The following is a 21,388-nucleotide window of genomic DNA, read 5'->3' on the forward strand; positions in this document are numbered from 1 at the left end:
AAACAACAAGTGCTGGCGAGGATGCAGAGAAAAAGGAACTCTGGTGCACTGCTGGTGGGTGTTGTGTAGATTCTTGAGATGTTCTCCTTAGGGAATTATATCATCTGAAAACAGAGATAGTTTTATTCTTCCTCTCCAATATGTATGCTTTTCTTTCTTTTCTCAACATTGTGTTTCTAGGACTTCCAGGACTATGTTGAATAAGACTGGTGAGAGCAGACATCCTTGCCTTGTTCAGATTGTCAGGGGAGAAAGCATTCAGTCCTTCACCATTTATTGTTAACTGTAGGTGTGTGTGTGTGTGTGTGTGTGTGTGTGTGTGTGTGCGCGCGCGCGCGCTGGGAAAACTACCCTTTATTCCTACTTTACTGAGAGTTTTAATTATAAATGGGTGTTGAATTTCATCACATGTTTTTCTGCATCATATCTGCATTGATATGATTCTGTGATTATATTTTTCCCATAGCCTGCTGATAGGGTGGATTATATTAATTGATTTTCAAACATTGAAGCAGTCTTCAATACCAACCCCACTTGTCATGGCATGTAATTCTTTTTATATATTGCTAGATTTATTTTGCTATTACTTTATTGAGAATTTTGAGGGATATTAGTCTGTAGGGTTTTTTGTATGTTTGTTATTATTTTTTTACTGTCTGTCTGGTTTTGATATCAAGGTAATACTGGCCTCATAAATGACTTGGGAAGAATTCCCTCCTCTCCTATTTTCTACAAAAGAGTATATAGAATTGGTGCTAATTTTTTAAATGTTTGGTGGAAATCTCCATTAAAACCCTCTAGGCTTGGATATTTCTTTTTTGAAAGCTTTTCAATTATTAATTCATTTTGTAATAGTGGGAGGACAATTGAGATTATTTCATCTTGGGTGAGTTTTAGTAGTTTGTTGTTTTCAAGGAATTGTCCCATTCCATCCAAATTGTTAAATGCATATGCATCAAATTATTTGCAGCACTGTCTTATTATCCTTTTAATAGCTGCATGATCTGTAGTGATAACCCCTGCTTTATTCCTAATATTTTAATTTATGTCTTCTTTTTTATTTTTATTTGTCTTTTTAAGGGTTCATCCACTTATCCTGTTTGGGTTTTGCTCAGCTTCTTGATTCTGAATGTTTATCCCTTTTGCCCAATTTAGGGAGTTTTCAGCCATTTCTTTGAATATTTTTTATTTCTATACTCTTCTCCTTCTGCAACTCTAATGACACAAATGTTATATCTTATGTTATTGTACCATAGGTCTCTGAAGCTCTGTTTATTTTTTTCACCAAACTATTATCTGTCTGTTGTTCAGACTAAGTTTTATGCATCTGACTTCAACTTCATTGATTCTTTCCTGTCATCTCTAACCTATTAAGCTCATCCAGGGAACTTTTTAATATGGTGATTTTATTTTCCAGTTGCATAATTTCTATCCTTAAATAGCTTCTATTTGCTAAGTTTGTAAATTTTTCATTTTGTTTCAAGTGTGTTGTAATTGCTCACTAAAACATTTTTATGGTGGCTACTTTAAAATCTGTCAGATACCAGTAAATCCAACATCTGAGTCTTCTGATGTTGATATCTATTGATTATCTTTTCAGTTAACCTGTAATTTTCCTGGTTCTGGGTATGACAAGTGATTTTTAAAGTGTGTCCTAGGCATTTGGGCTATTATGTTATGATGTTTAAATAATTTAAATTTTAGCAGGCAGTAACCCTATTTAGGTTAAGCTTACAGGTCCTTAGCAACTTTTGTGGACTGTGATTCCAATAACAGTTTAGCTTGCAGAGCCCTTGCAGTGCGATGTCATTCTTCATTTTTGTTCCCTAGAGGTCATGCTGGGTGCTATTCCACACTGTAGTTTCTAGCCTCAAACTTCTTGGCATGTTAATTCTAGTCAGATTCATGTATGGGTTAGTCAGGAATTTGCCCAGCACTTCCTATACAGCTTTAATGACTCTTTCTAGCTCCCTCCTCTCAAGTTCTTACCCAGTCTCTAGTGAGACAGATGTTGGGGGCCACTGACTACTGCTGAGCTAGGAGCAGACAGATGGAAGTCCAGACACCACATTTGGTCACCACTGACAACATGACAGAAGATGAGGAAAAAGCTACCATGAGTCATCTGATGCCATCAAGTAGAATACAAAATTCCAGATTCTCCACTCTTCTCCAGTAGGGGAGGAGAGCATTGCCCCAGGCCATTTGTTATCTTTATTTTAAGCCACATTCTTAATGGCTTAAAACAACATCCTTTTATTATCTCACAGTTCTGTAGGTCAGAAGTTCAGGTAGGCTCAAGTGGATTCTCTGCTTAGGGTTTTATAAGGCTGATATTAAAATATCAATCAGGCTGACCTCTCACCTAGAGGCTTGGGAGAATAAGTCACTTCCAAGCTCACTCAGGTTATTGGCAGAATTCAATTCTTTGTAGTAGTAGGTCTGAGGTCTCCATTTCCTTATTGGCTGTGAGCCAAGTTCTGCTCTCTGCTCCAATAAAATTGTTGTATTCCTTCTCACATGACTCCCTCCATCTTCAAAGCACCCAGTCCTCCTTAAGCCTTGAATCTCTCTGACTTTCTGTTCTACCACTAGCCAGAGAAATGTCTGTTTTTAAGGGCTCATGTAATAAGATTAGACTCACCCGGATACCCCCCTTTTTAAAACTCAACTGCGCCACATAACATAACACAATTAATTACTGGAGTAAGAGCTCATCGCAATCACAGTTCCTGGGAATTGGGGAGTGGAATCTTGGGCACCATTCCTAGAAATTCTTCCCACCTCACTATCACTAGGTAGAGGGCAGGATGGAGTTCCTGAAATTAGAATATATTAATTCTAATGGCTTAAAAGTGAACATTGTTTATATATTGCTATATTATTTATGAATCTGTAGTGAACATATTTTTATAATTTCCAGCATGGTTACACACACACACACACACACACACACACACACTTTAGAACTAACATTATAATATTTTCAAATGTAGAACTACAGGTCACAGGCTACCAATCCACATGCTTGAGAAAAGATATTCCATTTAAAAGGCTTAGGCACCTATCAGAACCATTGTTAAGCAGTGACATCACCTGAACTTTCACAAATATCCTAAGGCCCCTATCCCAACTCCTGGCCCCACTCCAAACTCCTGACTGTGCAGTATGCCTGGAGCAGGGCCAGGCTGGAGACTCACTGGCATGGAATCCCCTGTGGGACCCCCACAATTCCCAAGTTTAACTATCCAGTAATGATCACAGTAATATGCTAGATCAGCCGTGGGCAAACTACGGCCCGCGGGCTGGATCCGGCCCATTTGAAATGAATAAAACTATTGAAAAAAAAGACCGTACCCTTTTATGTAATGATGTTTACTTTGAATTTATATTAGTTCACACAAACACTCCATCCATGCTTTTGTTCCGGCCCTCCGGTCCAGTTTAAGAACCCATTGTGGCCCTCGAGTCAAAAAGTTTGCCCACCCCTGTGCTAGATGGTTTAGATCTTCTAGAAAGCAGGGGGGGGGGGTGTTCAAACACATGATTTCAAAGTTCCTTTCTAAGCCCAGACTCCATAATCCTGTCATTAAGAAAATAAGATTCTATTATGCATAATCGCCAAGATCAACTGTGTCAGAGGACTGTTCTCCCTGAGTCACAAGACACCTCCTCACAAGCTTCCTACACCACCACAATGATAAAGCCTAGGAATCTGCCAAATGGTGTGGGTTCTTACTGGTGACATATTTGTTCTTAATTACTCCAGACCCTACTTGGAGTAACATTTCTCACAACAGCTTCTAGCAGGTTCCAGTTATTAGTTTTATAATTTTGTTTTCTTAATAAAAAAAAAACTATATATTTAAAGTGTAAAGAATAATTTGAAAATGAATTGACCAACAAAATAAGACCCGAAGCATGGAGGCATGGAACAGACTGACATACCTCAATGTGGGGCTGTGGGGACGAGAAGAGATAAACCAAAGAACTTATATACTTATATGCATAAACCATGGGCAATAGGGTAGTGAAGACCTAGAGGGGTGGGTAGGAGCTGGGAGGAGGGGGGAGGGGGGAATGGGAGATATCTGTAATACTATCAACAATAAAAAATATATTTTAAAAAACTGATACTAGTAATAGTCTCTTACTGAGCTGTTTTGCATGTGTGCCTAATTAACCATGCTATGAAATAAGGGTAATACATATCATGAAATTTGTGTTTGATTAACATTGCTTTGCAATTTACTTGACTATAATAATAAATACTCTCTCTCTTAAAAAAATAATAATTTGAGCTGGAATTGGTTGCTTTCACAGGTCCCATGGATAGGGAACAAGTGGTTAGTCAAACATCTGGATTATTTACCACTGGTAGAAAAGACAGTCTCCTTCTCAAAACCATATCCTGTACAAAATAACAAGTTTCCTTACAAATTAGTAAAATGAAATATTTCCCCAAATTACCTTACTTTCGGAATTTGTAGAAAAAAAAGCAGAAGCCCATAAATTCAGGCAATGGCTACTCTTTTGAGTTAAAATAGCTAATTTCTGAAGAGAATCCTTCAAAATTCAGAATCATGGTTAACAACCATGTTCCTAATATAGAAGAGCAACCTGGAAATATCTATTTTATGGCAGTGATTGAGGTTAACTAGTGATTCCTTCTTAAATCACGAATAGAGAAGTAATGGTGAGCTTATCTCAGAGTAGCACAAGTATACAAAATCCTGATTGGGCACTCAGGGAAGTACAGTGCAGCAGGCAATAATGGTGAGGGAATTAATCCCCTCAGGGCAATATGAACACCCCAATAATGCTGCCTGCTAGAGATCAGGCTGCCTGCTTCCAATGCTCTCTCTTCTCCTCACTACCTTGTGTGATCACGAGTGAGTCTTTACCTTAAGATGCCTTAGTTACCTCTTCTGAAAAAAATGGGCACAATTAAAATAGTACCTTTGCCACTGAGGGTATAAGGCAGCGGTTCTCAGCCTGTGGGTCGCGACCCCTTTGGGAGTGGAACGACCCTTTCACAGGGGTCGCCTATGACCATCAGAAAACACACATATACTTACATATTGTTTTTGTGATGAATCACTATGTTTTAATTATGTTCAATTTGTAACAGTGAAATTAGGGGTCAGCACAACATGAGGAACTATATTAAAGGGTAGCAGCATTAGGAAGGCTGAGAGCCACTGGATAAGGATTTAATGAGATGAAGCATATGAAGGTCTTAGCTTTCTTTCTGCCTGGTACACAGTAAGTGCTCAATCATTTCAGTCATTGTACACAGGCAGACACACACACAGATCATACACACAAGACCAGGCAGCCAGTAAGCCTGGAATACAATGTAGCCATTGTTAGTCCATGAAGTAATACAGCAATCAGGACCAAAAGATCACTGTAGGCTCATTAGCATATTCTAACACAGCTGCCTGATAAATCCAACTGAAACCTCTCAAGTGGCATTTTAATCAGGAACATCTTTGTAGAACAATGTTTAATGCATGCTCTCCAGAGTACAAAATGACCAAAGGCCAGGTCACAGAGCTAAAACGGTCATCCCATGGAAGAAGTTCTGTTTGCGACAATCCAACATTGCATTTAATGTATCTCATTTGTGCTCACAGCCCCTGGTGCCTAGCACATAGCTGACACGCAGTAAGAGCTGTCTCATCGAGTCTAGCAGACACCGCACATCCTACCACATCACCACTAAGTGTTGTGAGCCAGAGGAAGCTCCACATGTTATATTATATAACACACCTGGAAAAACTCCTGCTATCTTTTCAGAAGAGATGAGTATTTTGAAAACAATCTTCTATATAACTCAAAAAATAAATGGCCTTTGGGGCTGAATTTTTTTTAATTGAACTTTGACCCAAGAGATTCACTCAGGGTCTCTGAATATAGAATAGCAACTTGGAAATCTCTACTTTATGCCCGCTTGTTGAAGTAAATTTGTGACTTTCTTGAATCATAAACAGCAAAGTAACTGTGAGCTTTATCTCAGAGCGCTACATGTATGCAAAATCCTGACCTTTCACCTCACTGATTATAAAACAACAACCACACTCACCAACCACTTTTCACAGGTACAAAAAGGCTCTGGATATGCCAGAGAGATCTCAAACAAACGAAAGCTGAGGCAACGGGAAGCCAAGCTGAAAACTGTTGTGCTCAGCATAAGATGTGCATGCTCCAAGTCAGCCTACCTGAGTCTTCAGGGAGGCCTGTGTACAATGTGCAATAATTTTACCTAAGACACACAGCACAGGCAGGGAGCACAGCTCACTTCCTCACAGTCACTGTCAGATCAACTGAAAGATCAATAAGCACATTCTTTTAACCCTTACCGCAGCTTCCTGCTTTTCTACACGCCTATTTGTGAGCGACAAGATGTCCAGGGCCTGTGTCCCTCTGCTGCACTTCACCAAAGGCCCCTCCCAAAGCAGACACACACACACACACACACACACACACCAGCCCAAGCTATAGTTTCAAGACTCTTTTTTTTAAGACTTGCTTTCTTTTTTAAATTTCTTTGGCTGGCCATTTAAAAATGTGTATCTGTGGATACATGTCAGAACCTAGAAAAAGGCTGCTTATCAATCTTTTACAGGACTAAAATACTCTGTTGTCTGGGTGTGAGGATAAAATTCTGAAAGGAAGACACCAGCAATTCAATCCCACATTGGGCAAGTGAACCCTTAAGAAAGAGCCCACATCTGCCTGCAGCTGTCTTTCCATTTTATGTCTTTCCATTTTATGTGGCAGTTTCAGGTGCCAGAAGGGGAGCCATGTTTTGTTAAAGCAAATGAGGGTTTCATCCTAGCACCTCCTAGTTCTGGACCCCATATTATGTACATTGCAGTCTGTTCAGAAAAAAATATCCAAGATTTGGAAATTAGACAAAAAATGATGCTCATGTGACCTTTCAATCTCATTCTGATGCATTTTCGAATAAGCTCCCCCCAGGGCCCATCTGATTTTCTCTGGAAACGTAACTTGATTTACATAACACTTGATTAGGACATTTTATAGCCCTATAAAAGTCAAAGGATAGTCCTGGCCTGTGTGGCTCAGTTGGTTCGAGCATCATCCCTTGCATCAAAAGGTCACCGGTTTGATTCCAGTCAGGGCACATACCCAGACTGTGGGTTTGATCCCTGGTAAGAGCATGTATAGGAGGCAACCAATCAATGTTTCTCAGATATATATCTCCTTCTCCCTTCCTTTTTCTCTCTAAAATCAATAAAACAAGCAAACAAAAACATATCCTCAGATAAGGATTGAAAAATTTGTTTTTAAAAGTCAGAGGATAACGCACAGGAAAACAACAAGGTATGTGGCTTTCTTTTTTCTTCTTCTTCTTCTTTTCTGGTAGAAATGATAACCCCGGAAGTTAAGATTTCATTGTCCTCTAAGACATGAAACCACTTGGAATCTAACTTAGCAATCTTCTTTGAACATTCCTTTTTCCACTGCCATCTTAATCAGTTTCATATATCCTCACTGAATCAGTTTTGTTATTCTGCTAGTTCTCTCATTAAATGAGCTCAGTAAAATTTTGACACATGCTCTCTCTACCTGTGTGTTCTTAACAATTTTAGAATGAGTCTTTGATAGTTCCTGGGCCCGACACTCAAATGGTGCCTGGGAGACTAAGGTCTCTGCTACAGGACCCTCTCACCCCTAATAGTCATATTCATAGGGCAGCCACGTGAAGATAAGCAGGTTCAGGCTGATTAGCTCAGTCAAACAGTATGGCACAAATGAGGCTCCAGCACAGGTGTGACACCTCCCCCCATCCACAGAGGCCACAGCTTTAGACAAAGAAAACATACACTGAAAGTGAGTGAGGGCAGCAATTCCACTTTCATGTGTAAACAGTGCCTTTGTCCATAAGAAGACTTCTACAAGAATGTTCAAAGCCTATATTCATAAAATAACCAAACTGGAAACAACCCAAATATGCATCAACAGGAGGATAGTTAAATTGTGGCATACTCATAAAATGGGATCTATACAGCAAGAACCAAGCGCTGATATACACAACCACATTTTGTTGTGTAAAAGAAGTCAGATATAAAAGAGTTCATATTGCATTATTCCATTTATATGAAATTCAAGTACAGGCAAAACTAATCTATGATGATGGATTACCAATGGGAAGGGGAATGACTGGGAACAGGCATGATGGAACTTTATGGAGAGAGAGAAATAGCACTGATCTGGATGATGGTTACAGAGGTACACACTTAGGGTAAAATAATCAAGCTGTACAATTATGACTTTAGCATTTTACTCTATGTAAATTTCACCTGAAAAAGGAATAATTTTTTAAAAGAGAAGGGAGAAAGAAAAATGTATTCTTAAAGAAGTGGGTGGGGGGTGAGGTAGAGAGAAGAAAGGGAAGTGGGATTTTAAAAGATTCTTCTTCCACATGTACAGTAAATAAATTAAATAAGAACTAACCAGATAAAAGAAAAAGAGGGACAACCCTAAAAGACCATGAGGCCTAGTTGGGTATATTTGTGTGTGCCAACAAATCTCAGCCCGAGAGCTACTTAAGCCCAAGCATCTTCTTAATCCTGGGGATGTCAGAATGGCTAGTATTTCTCTTTTGAGAAATTGAGACAATACAGAGTTGAGAGTAGACACTGACTAAGGATCCAATAAATGAATCAAGAAAACACTTAAGGTAAGCTCTCTGACAGTGGTAACAATGGCATACAGGCACACAAATAAGCAAGATTCCACAAGATTACCCGACTCAATTTGGGACAAATTATTCTTAGCTAAATAAAGCATGTGTAAACCACTTTCAAAACGGTGAACTTATGCCAATACGATTATTACTTAAAGATGTATTTTCAGCTTCTAGAATTCTCCCCAGCAGTTTTCATTATTGTTACATTCCACTGCATCCACCTACTAGATTTTCAATAATAGGCCTAAAACATTCCCAGTGGGTGAAGATTTGCAGATAGACTCAGCCATCTGAAAGAATAGAAGTTTCTTTTTCTGCCAAATGTGACAGCCATAAAGAGGTATAGCTCCAGCCATTCCTGCCACACCCTTTGTGGCCTGGGAAGAACAAGCATCTCCAAAGTGCATGACTTTCCTTCACTGGAAGTGCTCTAGCCCAGGTGAGATGACAAGTGATTCGGCAACAGCAGGGCACTTGGGCCAGAGGAGAGGGGAGAGGGCACACGCAGTAAGTGGCCAGCCACACACTGTCTCCTTTAATCCTCAGAGTGGTGTGATGGGATAGTCAGGCTCAAACAAGGCAAGAGAAGGTACGCTTGAATTAGGTAACCTGAGGCGGGATTAATAAAGAGACTTTTACAAAGTGGATGAGACGCAGAGAAACTCCAAGGCAGGAGCCAGAGCTAGAAACAAGGGCTGCCCATGCCTGCAGGGATGAGAAGAAAGGAATGTGGAGGAAGGGGGATTGATGGAAGCATCTACTGTCTGGCCAAGGGACACAGCCAGACCAAAGGAACTCCAGGGCAAGGATCCAGGACAATAACCCCTGTCCCGGCTAGCCTCCCTCCCTCCCTCCCTCCCTCCCTCCCTCCCTGCCATTTCCCACCAGCCGCTCTTTGACCAAAGCCCAAGGAAGCAATGGGGAAGCAGCCCACTGAGGTGGCCTGAGGCCAAGAAGGGGGAGAAGGGTGGAGAGAGGCCCCACTTTGACAGCAAGGAGCCTTTCTGTTCCCTAGTGCTCCATGAGCAAGCCTGCCTGGCTCTTCCTGAGCTGCCCTGCCCTGGTGCCCACTGCCCTGCACAAATGCTTACAGCAAGTATACTCGTCTTAAGCCCTGAATAAAGTTCTCCTTCCTAGAGTCCTCCTCTCTTTCCCATGGTCCTCCTCCCCTCTTTCTCAGAGTCTTCTTCTCTTTTTCCCAGATCCTCCTTTTGTGGGGCGTGGTTGCAGTGTTTTGGCCAGGTTCAAGCCTCGGACTAATGGAAGGACAGGGTCCTCTCATTGCCACGTGCAAGTCCCAGCTGGAGGGCAGGGCCCTCCCAGCACAATCATAGCCAACGGCTATGGTTGTAAGCTTGAACCTATGGTCCGAACACGTAGCCCCACGTGCCTTGTGATAGAGTTCGGGTGCATGTAGTTAAGTGAGGTTGAAACTCACGAGAATGCTGTAAACAACTTGATCACGCTCCTACTTTGCCTCGTGACATCTGCTATAAAATAAAGACACGGCTTGTGGGCGCTATCGTTGTCTCCTCATCAGGGAGGCAGCGTCCCATTGAGACCCAGCTATTATTCTCTTGTCTGTCTTTCCTTAATCCTTTCACCCCCCCCCCCAACCCCCACTCGGGATCACCCTTGGTTGTGCTGGGTGGCACATCCTTTCTCTTTCCCATGGTCCTCCATTGTCATTCTTCCTCCTTTGTCTTTACCCCAAACTTTGCCCCTTTGATCTAGGAAAAACCCTCCTAGAATTTGGCTCACCTTCAAGACAGTCCTTGTCCCCAAATTGGAGTTTTTGTTTGAAAGGGCAAAAGAATTCACCCCTGTTTACACAACAGCAGTCAATCTATGGTGGCCCAAATGTAATACTTTCCTACTCTTAAAATGGGAGAGAGCTGCTTGGTTAAGCTGTAGTCCAAGAAAAAAAACTGTTTATATTTCCATAACTGTTAACGGAAAGCAATATTTATCAGCATGTTACCAACAAAACTCAAAGAAGGAAGAAGGAAGAAAAAAAGGAGGAGGAGGAAGAGGAAGAAATGTTAGCAGGATCACACTAAGGCAAGATCCTGAAGATTAAACTGGGACTGTCTAGGGCGGGGGGATAAAATGGACACATATGTAATACCCTTTGTAATACTTTAAGCAATAAATTAAAAAAAATATATACAAAATGGGAAAAAAATAAAAATAAAAAAATAAAAATAAAAATAAAAATAAAAAATAAAAATTAAAAAAAACTGGGTTCCTATTTGCTCTAGACAGGGAGAGGACCCAGGGGTTGGAAGCTTGGGTCACATCACTGTTTTTTCACTCAACAACCACTTTCCATAAAACCGTCCCAGATAGCCCTCCAGGCTCTTTGAGGGGAACACCGGCATCTCTAGACCCACATTCCCCTCCCACCTGCCCCCACAGCCTCAGGTCTTAAGCAATGTCTGCTATCACCGAAACTACATCAGGAGCCCTGGGGATATCTGCACACAGCCCTTCCCACTGAGAACATTCCCGGTGTTCTCCACTGTTACATGGAAGTTTATGGTACAGAGACTCTACACCTTCATGGTATTTCCCACAGGGAACAGCCAGCTTCCGGGTCCCTTTTTTGCTCAATTTCAACTTTTACAACTGTGCAGTATACCATTTCTTTTTTTAGGATTTTGTTATTTAAGTACAATTGGTATACAATATTAGTTATATTAGTTCCAAGTGTACAATATAGTGATTTGACATCTTTATACCTAACAATGTGATCACCACACATTCTAGTAATCATCTGTCACCATGCAAACTTATCACAGTCTCATTGATTACCTTCACCTTTTTCACCCAGCCCCCCAGCTCCTCCCTCTCCTCTGGTAACCACCCCTTTGGTCTCTGTTTCTATGAGTCTGTTTTTGTTTTGTTTGTTCCGTGTTTTGTTTTTTTAGAGTTCTTAACATGAATGAGCTACAGTTTTGTAATTACCGCTAGATGACTTTGGCAAAGGGCAAATTTTCAAAATCTTACTGAAAAAATAGATGTTATTCAATGCTGCATGGCCATAATGAGGGAAAGGAAAATAATATTGCTCCTTTCAAAAAAGCAACATGAATTCAAAGGTGGAAAAACATAGTATAACTGGAATTCTGCATTTCATTTGATTGCTACTTAAGTAGTCAAAACTAGTTTCACCCCATTTTTAATGGAATGGAAAAGGGTAAAATCCCTTTAAATCAGCAATTTTCAACATTTTTTGTCTCATGACACATATAAACTAATTACTAAAATTCTGTGGCACACCAAAAAATATATAATTCTTTTTGTTGACAAAAAAAATGGTATAATTTGCATTCATTCACACCAGACAGCTGTGTCATATTTTTTATTTGACAGCCTAAAGGAAAAGAGGTCAGTCAGTGCCCCTGACTAAATAGTCAGGTATTGCATGTTTTAAAAATTCTTGCAGCACACCGGTTGAAAATCACTGCTTTAAACCATCAAAGCAAATAAACAAGTACATAAATGAAACAGTTTAAAAGCTTTCTATTTTTCTAGCATTTTCTAAGTGACACACCATTTTGAAAAAGAACATTCTGGGCCTTCAGAAAGTGATTTCAAAACAGGTATTTCTAGCTATCTAGGCAAAGCTATATGTGCTCTTCTTAATAGCACACAAGAGGTCCAGCTGACAAGTTGTCCTCTAAGAGCCCAGGAAATTCTTCCTCAGCCCACAGCTTTGGTCAGTAGAGCCCACACAGCAGACAGGAAAAGGGTTTCGCTTTGTACTCACTCTTACAAAGTTGTCAGGGAACAAACCTCTCCTGCCATTGATCTGTCCCTCCCACCAGCCTCCATCTTCCTTCCTGATGTTGGTGATGATCTCACCCACGCTGATAGTCAGCTCATCGTCGTGCTGGGCCTGGTAGTCAAACTCCACTATGGCCTCCACTGAAAGAAAGGAAAAGGGACAAAAAAAGAGAGAACAGCTTAGATGGGGTGTTGGAGAAGTCTGAGGCTCAGCAGTCCTGGAAGGTCAGTAAAGTTATATTAAAGGGATTTCCCCTCTACCAATAATTAAAATAACAGGGCCACACACAGTGAGCTGATTTTAGTTGAAGAAATCTTTGCTAAACCCTGTAGCACAGAAACCACAAAGTGTTGGTCTGTGGTCAGGCACAGGTTGAGTGGCCAGCAAGTCTCAGGACCAGCAGGGGCTTCAGAGGGGAAACTGCACAATGCCAGAAGGCCAACAACATTTGCAAGCCCCCCCCCACCCCCACCCCCGCCGCCCAGAGGGAGTCCAGCATTTTTTCCTCAAGTGTGAAGATAGCAGATAACAGGTGTGAGTTTGGTTCTTGGGTGCCTCCTCCCTCTCCAAGGCTAAGGTTGTGCAAACTGTAGGCAATCACAGTTTCCACTCTACAGAGGTGATGCCCATCTCTCAGCTAATACAGAGGCCATGCTGGCCAAAATAATGTTTCAGACAGCTAACGGTTGCAGCCACAACTGCCCTTTCAACAGATGACTTCCCGGCCAGTAATACCACTTTAAATTGTTCTCCAAGTTGATGGTGAGTTTTTATAATTGGTAAAAGGTGGAAGCAATGGATGATACAGATGGGTCATCTTGTTGACAAAGCACCAATGCAAATTAGCAGAGCTAACCAATCCAGAGACTGGTTAATTTTTCCACAGATGGATTATACAAATTATCTAGACTTTGGGCCTCACCTCACACCCATCTCTATCAGTCCCCTGTCCTTTTTATTTGCAGCTTAATATGAATGAATGAATGAATGAATGAATGAATGAATGAAGAGTGAGTGAATGAATACAAGCGAAGGAAAAATTAGGTAAAACTCCAAGTGATGAATCAGCAACTTAGAATTACAGTAAAATAATGGAAAAGGGAAAGTTAAATAAGTTCCATAGGAAGCACATATACAAAAATGAACTCAAAATGGACTGCAGACCTAAATGTAAGAACTAAAACTGTAAAATTTTTATAAGAAAGCATAGTAGAAAATCTCAGTGATCTTGGGTTTAGCAAAGATTTCTTCAATAGGAGACCAAAAAAGCACAAACAACTTCTACAAATTCAATTAATTGGGGTAGTTTTTTCAGGAAAAATCTTGGTAGGTAAGTGGCCCCCCTACCAAAGGGGCTTTGCATCTACATTAGGGATAAATTCCCAAACTGCTTCTGGATCAGAAGACCCTCCCCATCCAGACTAGTGTGCTCATCTGTCCACTCATAATGTCAGCTAATCCAGACAGTTTATAAGCAAGTAAAAGTGGAATTTCCTTCCCTAGATTATTTTTTCATTCTACAATTAGCTGGCCAACTCTGCTGTCATCAATCTGCCCAGGACCAAGTTGACTTGTGACTCACTCTCATCGCTTATCAACAGAAAGGAGGAGTAAAAGAGCATAAACAAGGCAACCTTTCCAGATCAACATGACAAGTGCAAAGGCAGAAACACTCCAATTTCCTTGTGCCATGCTCTGCTCCCCAACAGTTAAAAGGAGCCATAAGAACAATTTAACCAGATCAGTTAAAAAAAAAACAGCCTTTTTAAAATTACCTAGACATGGATCTACTGAAGTTTTGGCATCAGAACTAAGATTACAGAACTAAGTAAGTGCTATTTATGGAACAGACACTTTTCCTGCATTATCTCATTTAATCTTCACAATATTGTGATGCCCATCTTCCCATTAAAGAACCCAAAGCTCAGTAAAGCTTATTTGCTGAGCCAGTGCTCTCAAAAGTGGGATGCATTCACTACAGGGATGAGTTGACACGATGAAAAAAACAACAACACATTAGGACATCTATTCATTTTAATTTCAAAAAAAGAAAAACACAACTTCTCTAATATTCAATTTGCACAATTACACTGGCTCCTTCATCCAGCCTTTAGGTCAGGCAGTCGAGCATGTTCCAAGGGCAGTGAGCAGCCTGAGAGACAGTGGTGCTCCTCGACAAGGATGGCTGCCAGCGCCAGCTTTTAGCTCCACGGGGTACCCTGCAGGGTTGTGAGGCCTCTTGATAAAGTCCCTTTGTGGCTATTACCCCTTTTAACTAAAATCACTCTCACTAATGGATGAGAGGCTTGAAAAGATCTGTAAAAAGAAAGTAGGGACTGTAGAAAAGACTCAACACGTGACCAAACAGACAAGAAAATGGCAGCCATTTTGGGAGGTGAACACAAGGATAAGCCAATCAGATCTGACAGGGAGATCATCAAAAACTCTAAATTATCAAGACAATTTGTAATATGGGTTTTTTTCACCCTTGATACAGGTGTAAGTTACCTAAGTAGAATAGCAAAGTATTGAGATTAGCAAGATATTTAAAACTATGTACCTGAACCATCAAGACAAATGTCTTCACTTTTTCACCAATGTTGAAAGATATGCATACTCAATCTTAGGTTTTCCAAAAGGTCACTAAACCTAATAATAAATATTTAGCAGCTTCTTTTGGGCTTTTCTCAATCAGCTAGTATAGTAATATATGCACATAATCTATAAATAAATTCATATGTAGAGACAATTATTTTATTAATAACAGGTATTATTTTTTTAAACAAGAAAGGGCTTGAGGGTGGAGGTGGCCAGGGATAGGTCAATGGCGGAAAAAGGAGACATATGTAATATTATATGTAATATTTTAAACAATGAAGAATTTTTTTAAAAAAGCTGCAATGACAAAAAATAAAGGAAGAAAGGGCTTAGAACTCTGACCTAGGCTCCCCACAGCTGACCCCATTTGAGCACTTGGAGATGAAAGCTTATAGCTTTTCTGATGGGGACAGAAAATCCTGGGAAGTGGAGAAACAGCACGTGGGACCAGCCTGGGGGAGAAGAAGGAGGACAGGAAGGCAGCTAAGGAGGAATCTAGTCAAGGATTCAATCTGAACTTGGATCCTGTGTACATTGGAGGACTCAGAACCCCATCAACTTCCAGGACACAACCTTGCTTCTTCTTTCCTAAACAGCAAGTTTCATTATCTCCCTTCTGTATGTGGGCTTCGCCAAGGCAAAGCTGGAAGAGGACAACGAGTCTACTTTAAGAAGATGGTCACTAAGAAGTAAACAGCTGCTGCCTTTTGTTGCAAAGGGGAGAGAATACATCTGATCTTCCTTCAGTCTCCCTCTTCCCATAAACCCAAGGTCACACCTTAATTGATGCCTGCTATGAGTGAGGCTGGGGATTAGGGACTGGGAACTCCAGGATAAAGCACAGCTGCCTAATTTTCCAGTCTTCCTAATAACCTATTGAGCAGTCTTTCCTGATTTTCTATTTCTTCAGACTCCCTGACACTTAAGTAATCAAGAGCACCTTGCTCGCCTTCTGGCCCCAGCTGGGCCTTGGCTGCCTCTTATCACCCTCCTCTCTCCTCCAACCCCCAGGCTTCTCTGGCCCCTGGCATTGAGACAATTCCACATTGTGGTGGCTGAACTGAGTCTCAGGCTCCCAGTGAGCCTCTAAATGCCTTCTGGGTATGAATCATCCTTAGTTCTGTTATGGCCCCCTATGAGCCTTCATGACATGTAATAGGTGCTCAATAAAGCTTTAATAAATCAACTGCTCAACTTGCATTTTATAATGGCAGATAGTTCTCTGCCCAATAAAAATGCTACTAAAATGCCAAGTGTCAATCACATTTTTGCAAATTGAGTCAGATTCTTCAGTGCACTAAGGGAGCTTGCTATTTAAAGGATCCTGTGGTTAATTCTTTTGTAACATGAATAATCACTTCCTGCTTTACCTTTCCTGTCAAGATGAATTTTTGCATATCAGCTTTGTCTAAGAGGAGGAAGCCTACGTATGGCTTTGTTAAGACCCCATAAATCATGAGGCTACGTCTTTTCTAAGGGCTCTTTTCTGTATCCCTTGCAAGCTTCTAACCGGTTCGGGGCTTTGCTGTCCATTATACGGGGCTATCAAGTACTTGAAGTTTGCCTAGTCCAAAACCAAGATGTGTTGTAAAATACACAGCAAGTTGAAAGACATATTGGCGGGGGGCGGGGGGAGAGAATGTAAAATATCTCATTAATTTTTATATTGATTGCATGTTGAAATGATAATATTTCACATGTGCAGATTAAATATTCAAGTGAATTTCACTTGTTTCTATTTACTTTATGAACGGGGCTACTAAAACATTTGAAATTACTTATGTGGCTGTATTTTATTTCTTTTTTGTGTGTGAATGTGTGTGCAAGAGAAGGGAATGGAGATTAACTTTTCACATATCAACTGCTTGATGGTGTTTATAGTTACAATTAGTCTAAGTCATCCCATACCGTATTATATTTCTACTAGAGGCCCGGTGCACAAAAATTTGTGCACTCGGGGGGAAGAGGGGGTCCCTCAGCCCGGCCTGTGCCCTCTCGCAGTCTGGGACCCCTCGGGAGATAACGACCTGCTGGCTTAGGCCCGCTCCCGGGTGGCAGAGGGCAGGCCCAATCCCTGGGTGCAGCCCCTGGTTGGGCTCAGAGCAGGGCTGATTGGGGAGTTGGGGCGCCACCCCTGTCATGCACACAGCAGGGCGGATCAGGTTATGTTGCCACCCTCAGTCACACTCAGGGTAGGGCTGATTGGGGGGTTGGGACACCGCCCCCTGTCACACTCAAGGCAGGGTCGATGGGCAGCTTGTGGCGCCAACCCCTGTCTTGCACAGAGCAGGGCCAATCAGGGGGTTGGGGAGCTCCCCCCTGTCACTCACAGAGCAGGGCCCATCAGGGGGGGTGGGGCTCCATACCCTATCACGCACAGAGCAGGGTCAATCAGAGGGTTGGGGAGCTCCACCCTGTCACGCACAGAGCAGGGCCGATCAGGGGGTTGGGGAGCTCCCCCCCTGTCATTCACAGAGTAGGGCCGATAGGGGAGTTGGGGCACTGCCCCCTGTCACACACAGAGCAGGGCTGATGGGGAGGTTATGGCTCTACCCCGTCACACACAGAGCAGGGCCCGTGGGGGGCAGTTGGGGCGTCGCCCTCTATCACCCACAGGGCAGGGCCAATCAGGGGGTTGGGGTGCCGCCACTGTCACACACAGAGCCGCAGGGCAATCAGGGGAGCTCCCCCCTATCAGGCACAGAGCAGGGCTGATCAGGGGGTTGGGGTGCCTTCCCCTGTCAAGAACAGAGCACAGCCGATAGGGAGGTTGTGGCCCCGCCCCCTGTCACACACAGAGCCACAGGGCGATCAGGGGGTTTGGGTGCTGCCCCCTGTCACGCTGATCCTGGTGCCGGGAGGCCTCTCGGCTCCGCTGAGCCCGGTGCTGGGAGGCATATTACCCTTTTACTATATAGGATAGAGGCCTGGTGCATGGGTGGGGGCCGGCTGGTTTGCCCTGAAGGGTGTCCTGGATCAGGGTGGGGGTCCCCACTGGGGTGCCTGACCAGCCTGGGTGAGGGGCTGATGGCTGTTTGCAGCTGGTCACACACCCTTCAGGGTGGGGGTCCCCACTGGGGTGCCTGGCCAGTCTGGGTGAGGGGCTGAGGGCTGTTTTCAGGCTGGCAGGTGACTGAAGCTCCCAACCGCTCCTGTTTTTCTTTGTTTTTTTAATTCTGGGCCAGCTTTAGCTCTGAGGCTTGACTCCAGCTCTTAGGCCTCCGCTGCTGAAAGCAGGTTTCTGGCCTTTGTTTACCTTCTGTATTTGAAACAATGTTGTGATCCTGCTGGCTGAAGCCCGGCGACTAAAGCAGGTTTCTGGGGTTTTGTTTAGCTTCTATATTTGTAACATAGTTGCTTAGAGTTGCAGCTCAGAGGCCGGCAGGCGGGGAACGTTGGAGTCCTCCGTCACTGAAGCAAGAAAGCCTCATGTTCACTTCCAGCTGCCTGGCTGTCGGCCGCCATCTTGACTGGCAGTTAATTTGCATATCGCCCTGATTAGCCAATGGGAAGGGTAGCAGTCATACGCTAATTACCATGTTTCTCTTTTATTAGATAGGATTGAACTGAGATGGTTCTGGATAATACTTGGCAGACAGGAGATCAAGGCCTTGCATTGCACAAACACACTCAAAATCTTTGAGAGAGTCCATGAGAAAGTCTGTGTCCCCAAAACCCATTTTCTTGGCTGCAGGAAGCTGCAGGTATCTGTGGCAAGGATAAAGCATTACCTACGATTTTTTTAATGGTACCCTTTGAGCAATTACCTCTGGGAATGAGCACAAAATTAAAACATTAAGCTAAACAGAATATATCAGAGGTATAATTAGGGCAACAGTAAACAAAATCCCATATTTAAAGACACCATAAATTATAAAACTTAAGAGCATCTTTTTCAGAAAAATATCACCCTCCAGCTGCTTGCCGTGCCAGAAGCCAGCCTCCACAAGTTTGCTACATGTATTGTGAATGCAAAAGCCACAGTTAACCAGTATGTGCAGAGACGGAGCCAGAGGAGATAAGAGATCTGCTTCTGAGAGGCAGAACACTTCAACCACCCCCACCTATGACCTCTGACCTCCAACCTCCACCTTCAAACTTGCTGGACTGTCTCCTCCCCACAAAGGTGAAATGGGTGGTTTTGAACTGTTGATTGGCTAAGCCAGCTGCCAAGCTCTTCTCATGGTGGTTCTGAGGCCCTGTTGGGTGACCTGGCCCCTCCCTGCCTCCGTGCAGTACTTCCTCTCTCCTAGGGCTCACAGTGCTGTTTGTGGTGGCTCAACCCAGTCAGACTAGTCAGACTGTAAGCTCCATCTGGGACAAGCTCATATCTTTTTCAGGATCCCACCCCCCTTGCCTGGCATCACGTCTGGCTCCATAAATATTTGAATAAACTGGAAAGCATGAAGGAGAATGAAAGTTGCCGATTAATTTCCTCGGTCCATACATATGTATAGATCATGTTGCAAGCCTCACAATACAGTTTGAAGCTTTAAAAATTTCATAAGTATAAATGTTGCATACAAATTGCTTTTACACTTATTTCATTTTGTGAATTTTTAAAGGATAAATTTCTAATGTTAATGTTTTGTTCTAGTCCTCTGAAGACAGCATATAAAATCAGGAGGAATTTTTCGCCAAAAAAGATTTCACCAAGAAAGATCATGATTGCTGAGAGAGATAGAAAGAACATCAGTTAACATCTTGTCAAATCCTTTTTAAAATTTTACAGATGAAGAACTGGGGCCTGGAAAGTTCCATGGATAAGGCTTAGAGAGAGTGAGAGCTAAGCAATGGTAGCGTCAAAACTAGGACTAAGCTCTCCCAAATGGCAGTCCAGGTGAGAGAAGGGAACATCTAAAATGAAAAGGAAGAAAAACTGAGACCAGTGAGATACAGATTTCCATGTCATTGTGTTTTTTTTCTTTCAGATATAACATAGTTTCCAAAATACCCAGAAAAAATTATACCAGTCAGGAACACATAATAACCTGTATTCAAATCTAAAGAGAGAGATACCCCCCTAGTGGTTACCTAGGGGTGGGGTGGGGACAGAGACTGACTGTAAATGGATATTAGAGATCTTTAGGAGGTGATGGAAATGTTCTAAAATTACAGTGTAGTGAGAGTTTCACAATGCTAAAATCATTGAATTGTACATTTTAAATTGGTAGGATTTTATACATCAATATAGATTTTTTAAAATAAAAATTCTATGTGATATCTATTTCAGAATATATGCCAACATTTGCTTATTGAGGTGGTTGTCTGTGTTTGTGTTCCAAAGAGAGACCATTCCCCATTCAGGGAGGGGCACCATTTGAGGGACTGTCCCCTGCTCCATGAGATACAGTCTGCTGGGACTGTCTATAAACATGCCCTGCCCTCTGCTAGCACAGAACTCAACTATATCTCACAGCAGCACACAAGACTACATGACAAAGGCGAAATGTTTGCAGCAGATATCCCCACAGGGCTCCCAGGAGAATTGTTGATCCCTGGGGCTGTGTGGTTGCCATCTTTCCCCCAACCTGATCTTCCAGCTTTCCCTTCCACCCTGTAAACCAGCCCACAGCCTTCTAGGAAGCCCTCTTCCTTATTTTAGTTAAAGGAGAGTTGATTTCTGTTGCTTGCAACCAGAGAACCCTAGTGGATACATTCATGCATCAACTTTTTAAAAAAACAGACTTTTTCCTACACAAGTCTGTAGAACACCCAGTTCTCAACATCCCATGCTTCCCCAGTAATGTTGGGCCTGAGGGTTTGGGGACCTGAGTTTCCCAGGTCAGGACACAGGTACTGCAGGCACCTTCAAGTCCAACAAAGCTGACTGTCACACCATGTTTTCCTTTGGTGTCTTCACAAACATACCAAATGGCACCAGACCAGCAAGGGGGTCATTCCTCAGGCCTGAATCTGTTAGAAACTGAACATCAGCTTCTCCAAGGAAGATAATCTCAGAACACAGACCCCAGTGAACAGAGAGTCACTGCACCTGAACTCTCTCCCTGGGCAGGAGGCAGAAATGGCTTCCTGCAGGGCTAAATGATGTCTGTAGCAGGCCTGGTAGCAGCTCCCAGAACTGGGCATCATCAGGGAAAGGGAGAAAGAGATAAATCAAGAAAGAAGAGAAAGAACAAACCCAGCTGTGATAGAGGTAAAGAAAAAGGCCCACCACTGACTGCCTCAGACAGCACAAAGGATGCTCCTGTCATACTGCTTTCTAGAATAGCCCAAGAAACCTGGGCCTTCCATCTCTCCCCTCTTATCACCTCTGT

General features: G+C 42.5%; 1 protein-coding gene across 2 annotated transcripts in view; it reads right to left on the bottom strand.

Annotated features, from left to right (window-relative positions):
• Positions 1–21,388, bottom strand: part of SH3KBP1 (SH3 domain containing kinase binding protein 1) — a 337,141-nt gene that overhangs the window by 264,465 nt on the left and 51,288 nt on the right. For both annotated transcript variants that reach the window (XM_081115410.1, XM_081115409.1), the window contains exon 2: positions 12,495–12,652. In XM_081115410.1, coding sequence (XP_080971536.1) covers positions 12,495–12,652 — 158 coding nt within the window. The remainder of the gene's footprint in view (positions 1–12,494; positions 12,653–21,388) is intronic.

This window comes from Myotis nattereri (genome assembly GCF_964212035.1).
Source record: "Myotis nattereri genome assembly, chromosome: X".
Classification (NCBI taxonomy): Eukaryota; Metazoa; Chordata; class Mammalia; order Chiroptera; family Vespertilionidae; genus Myotis; species Myotis nattereri.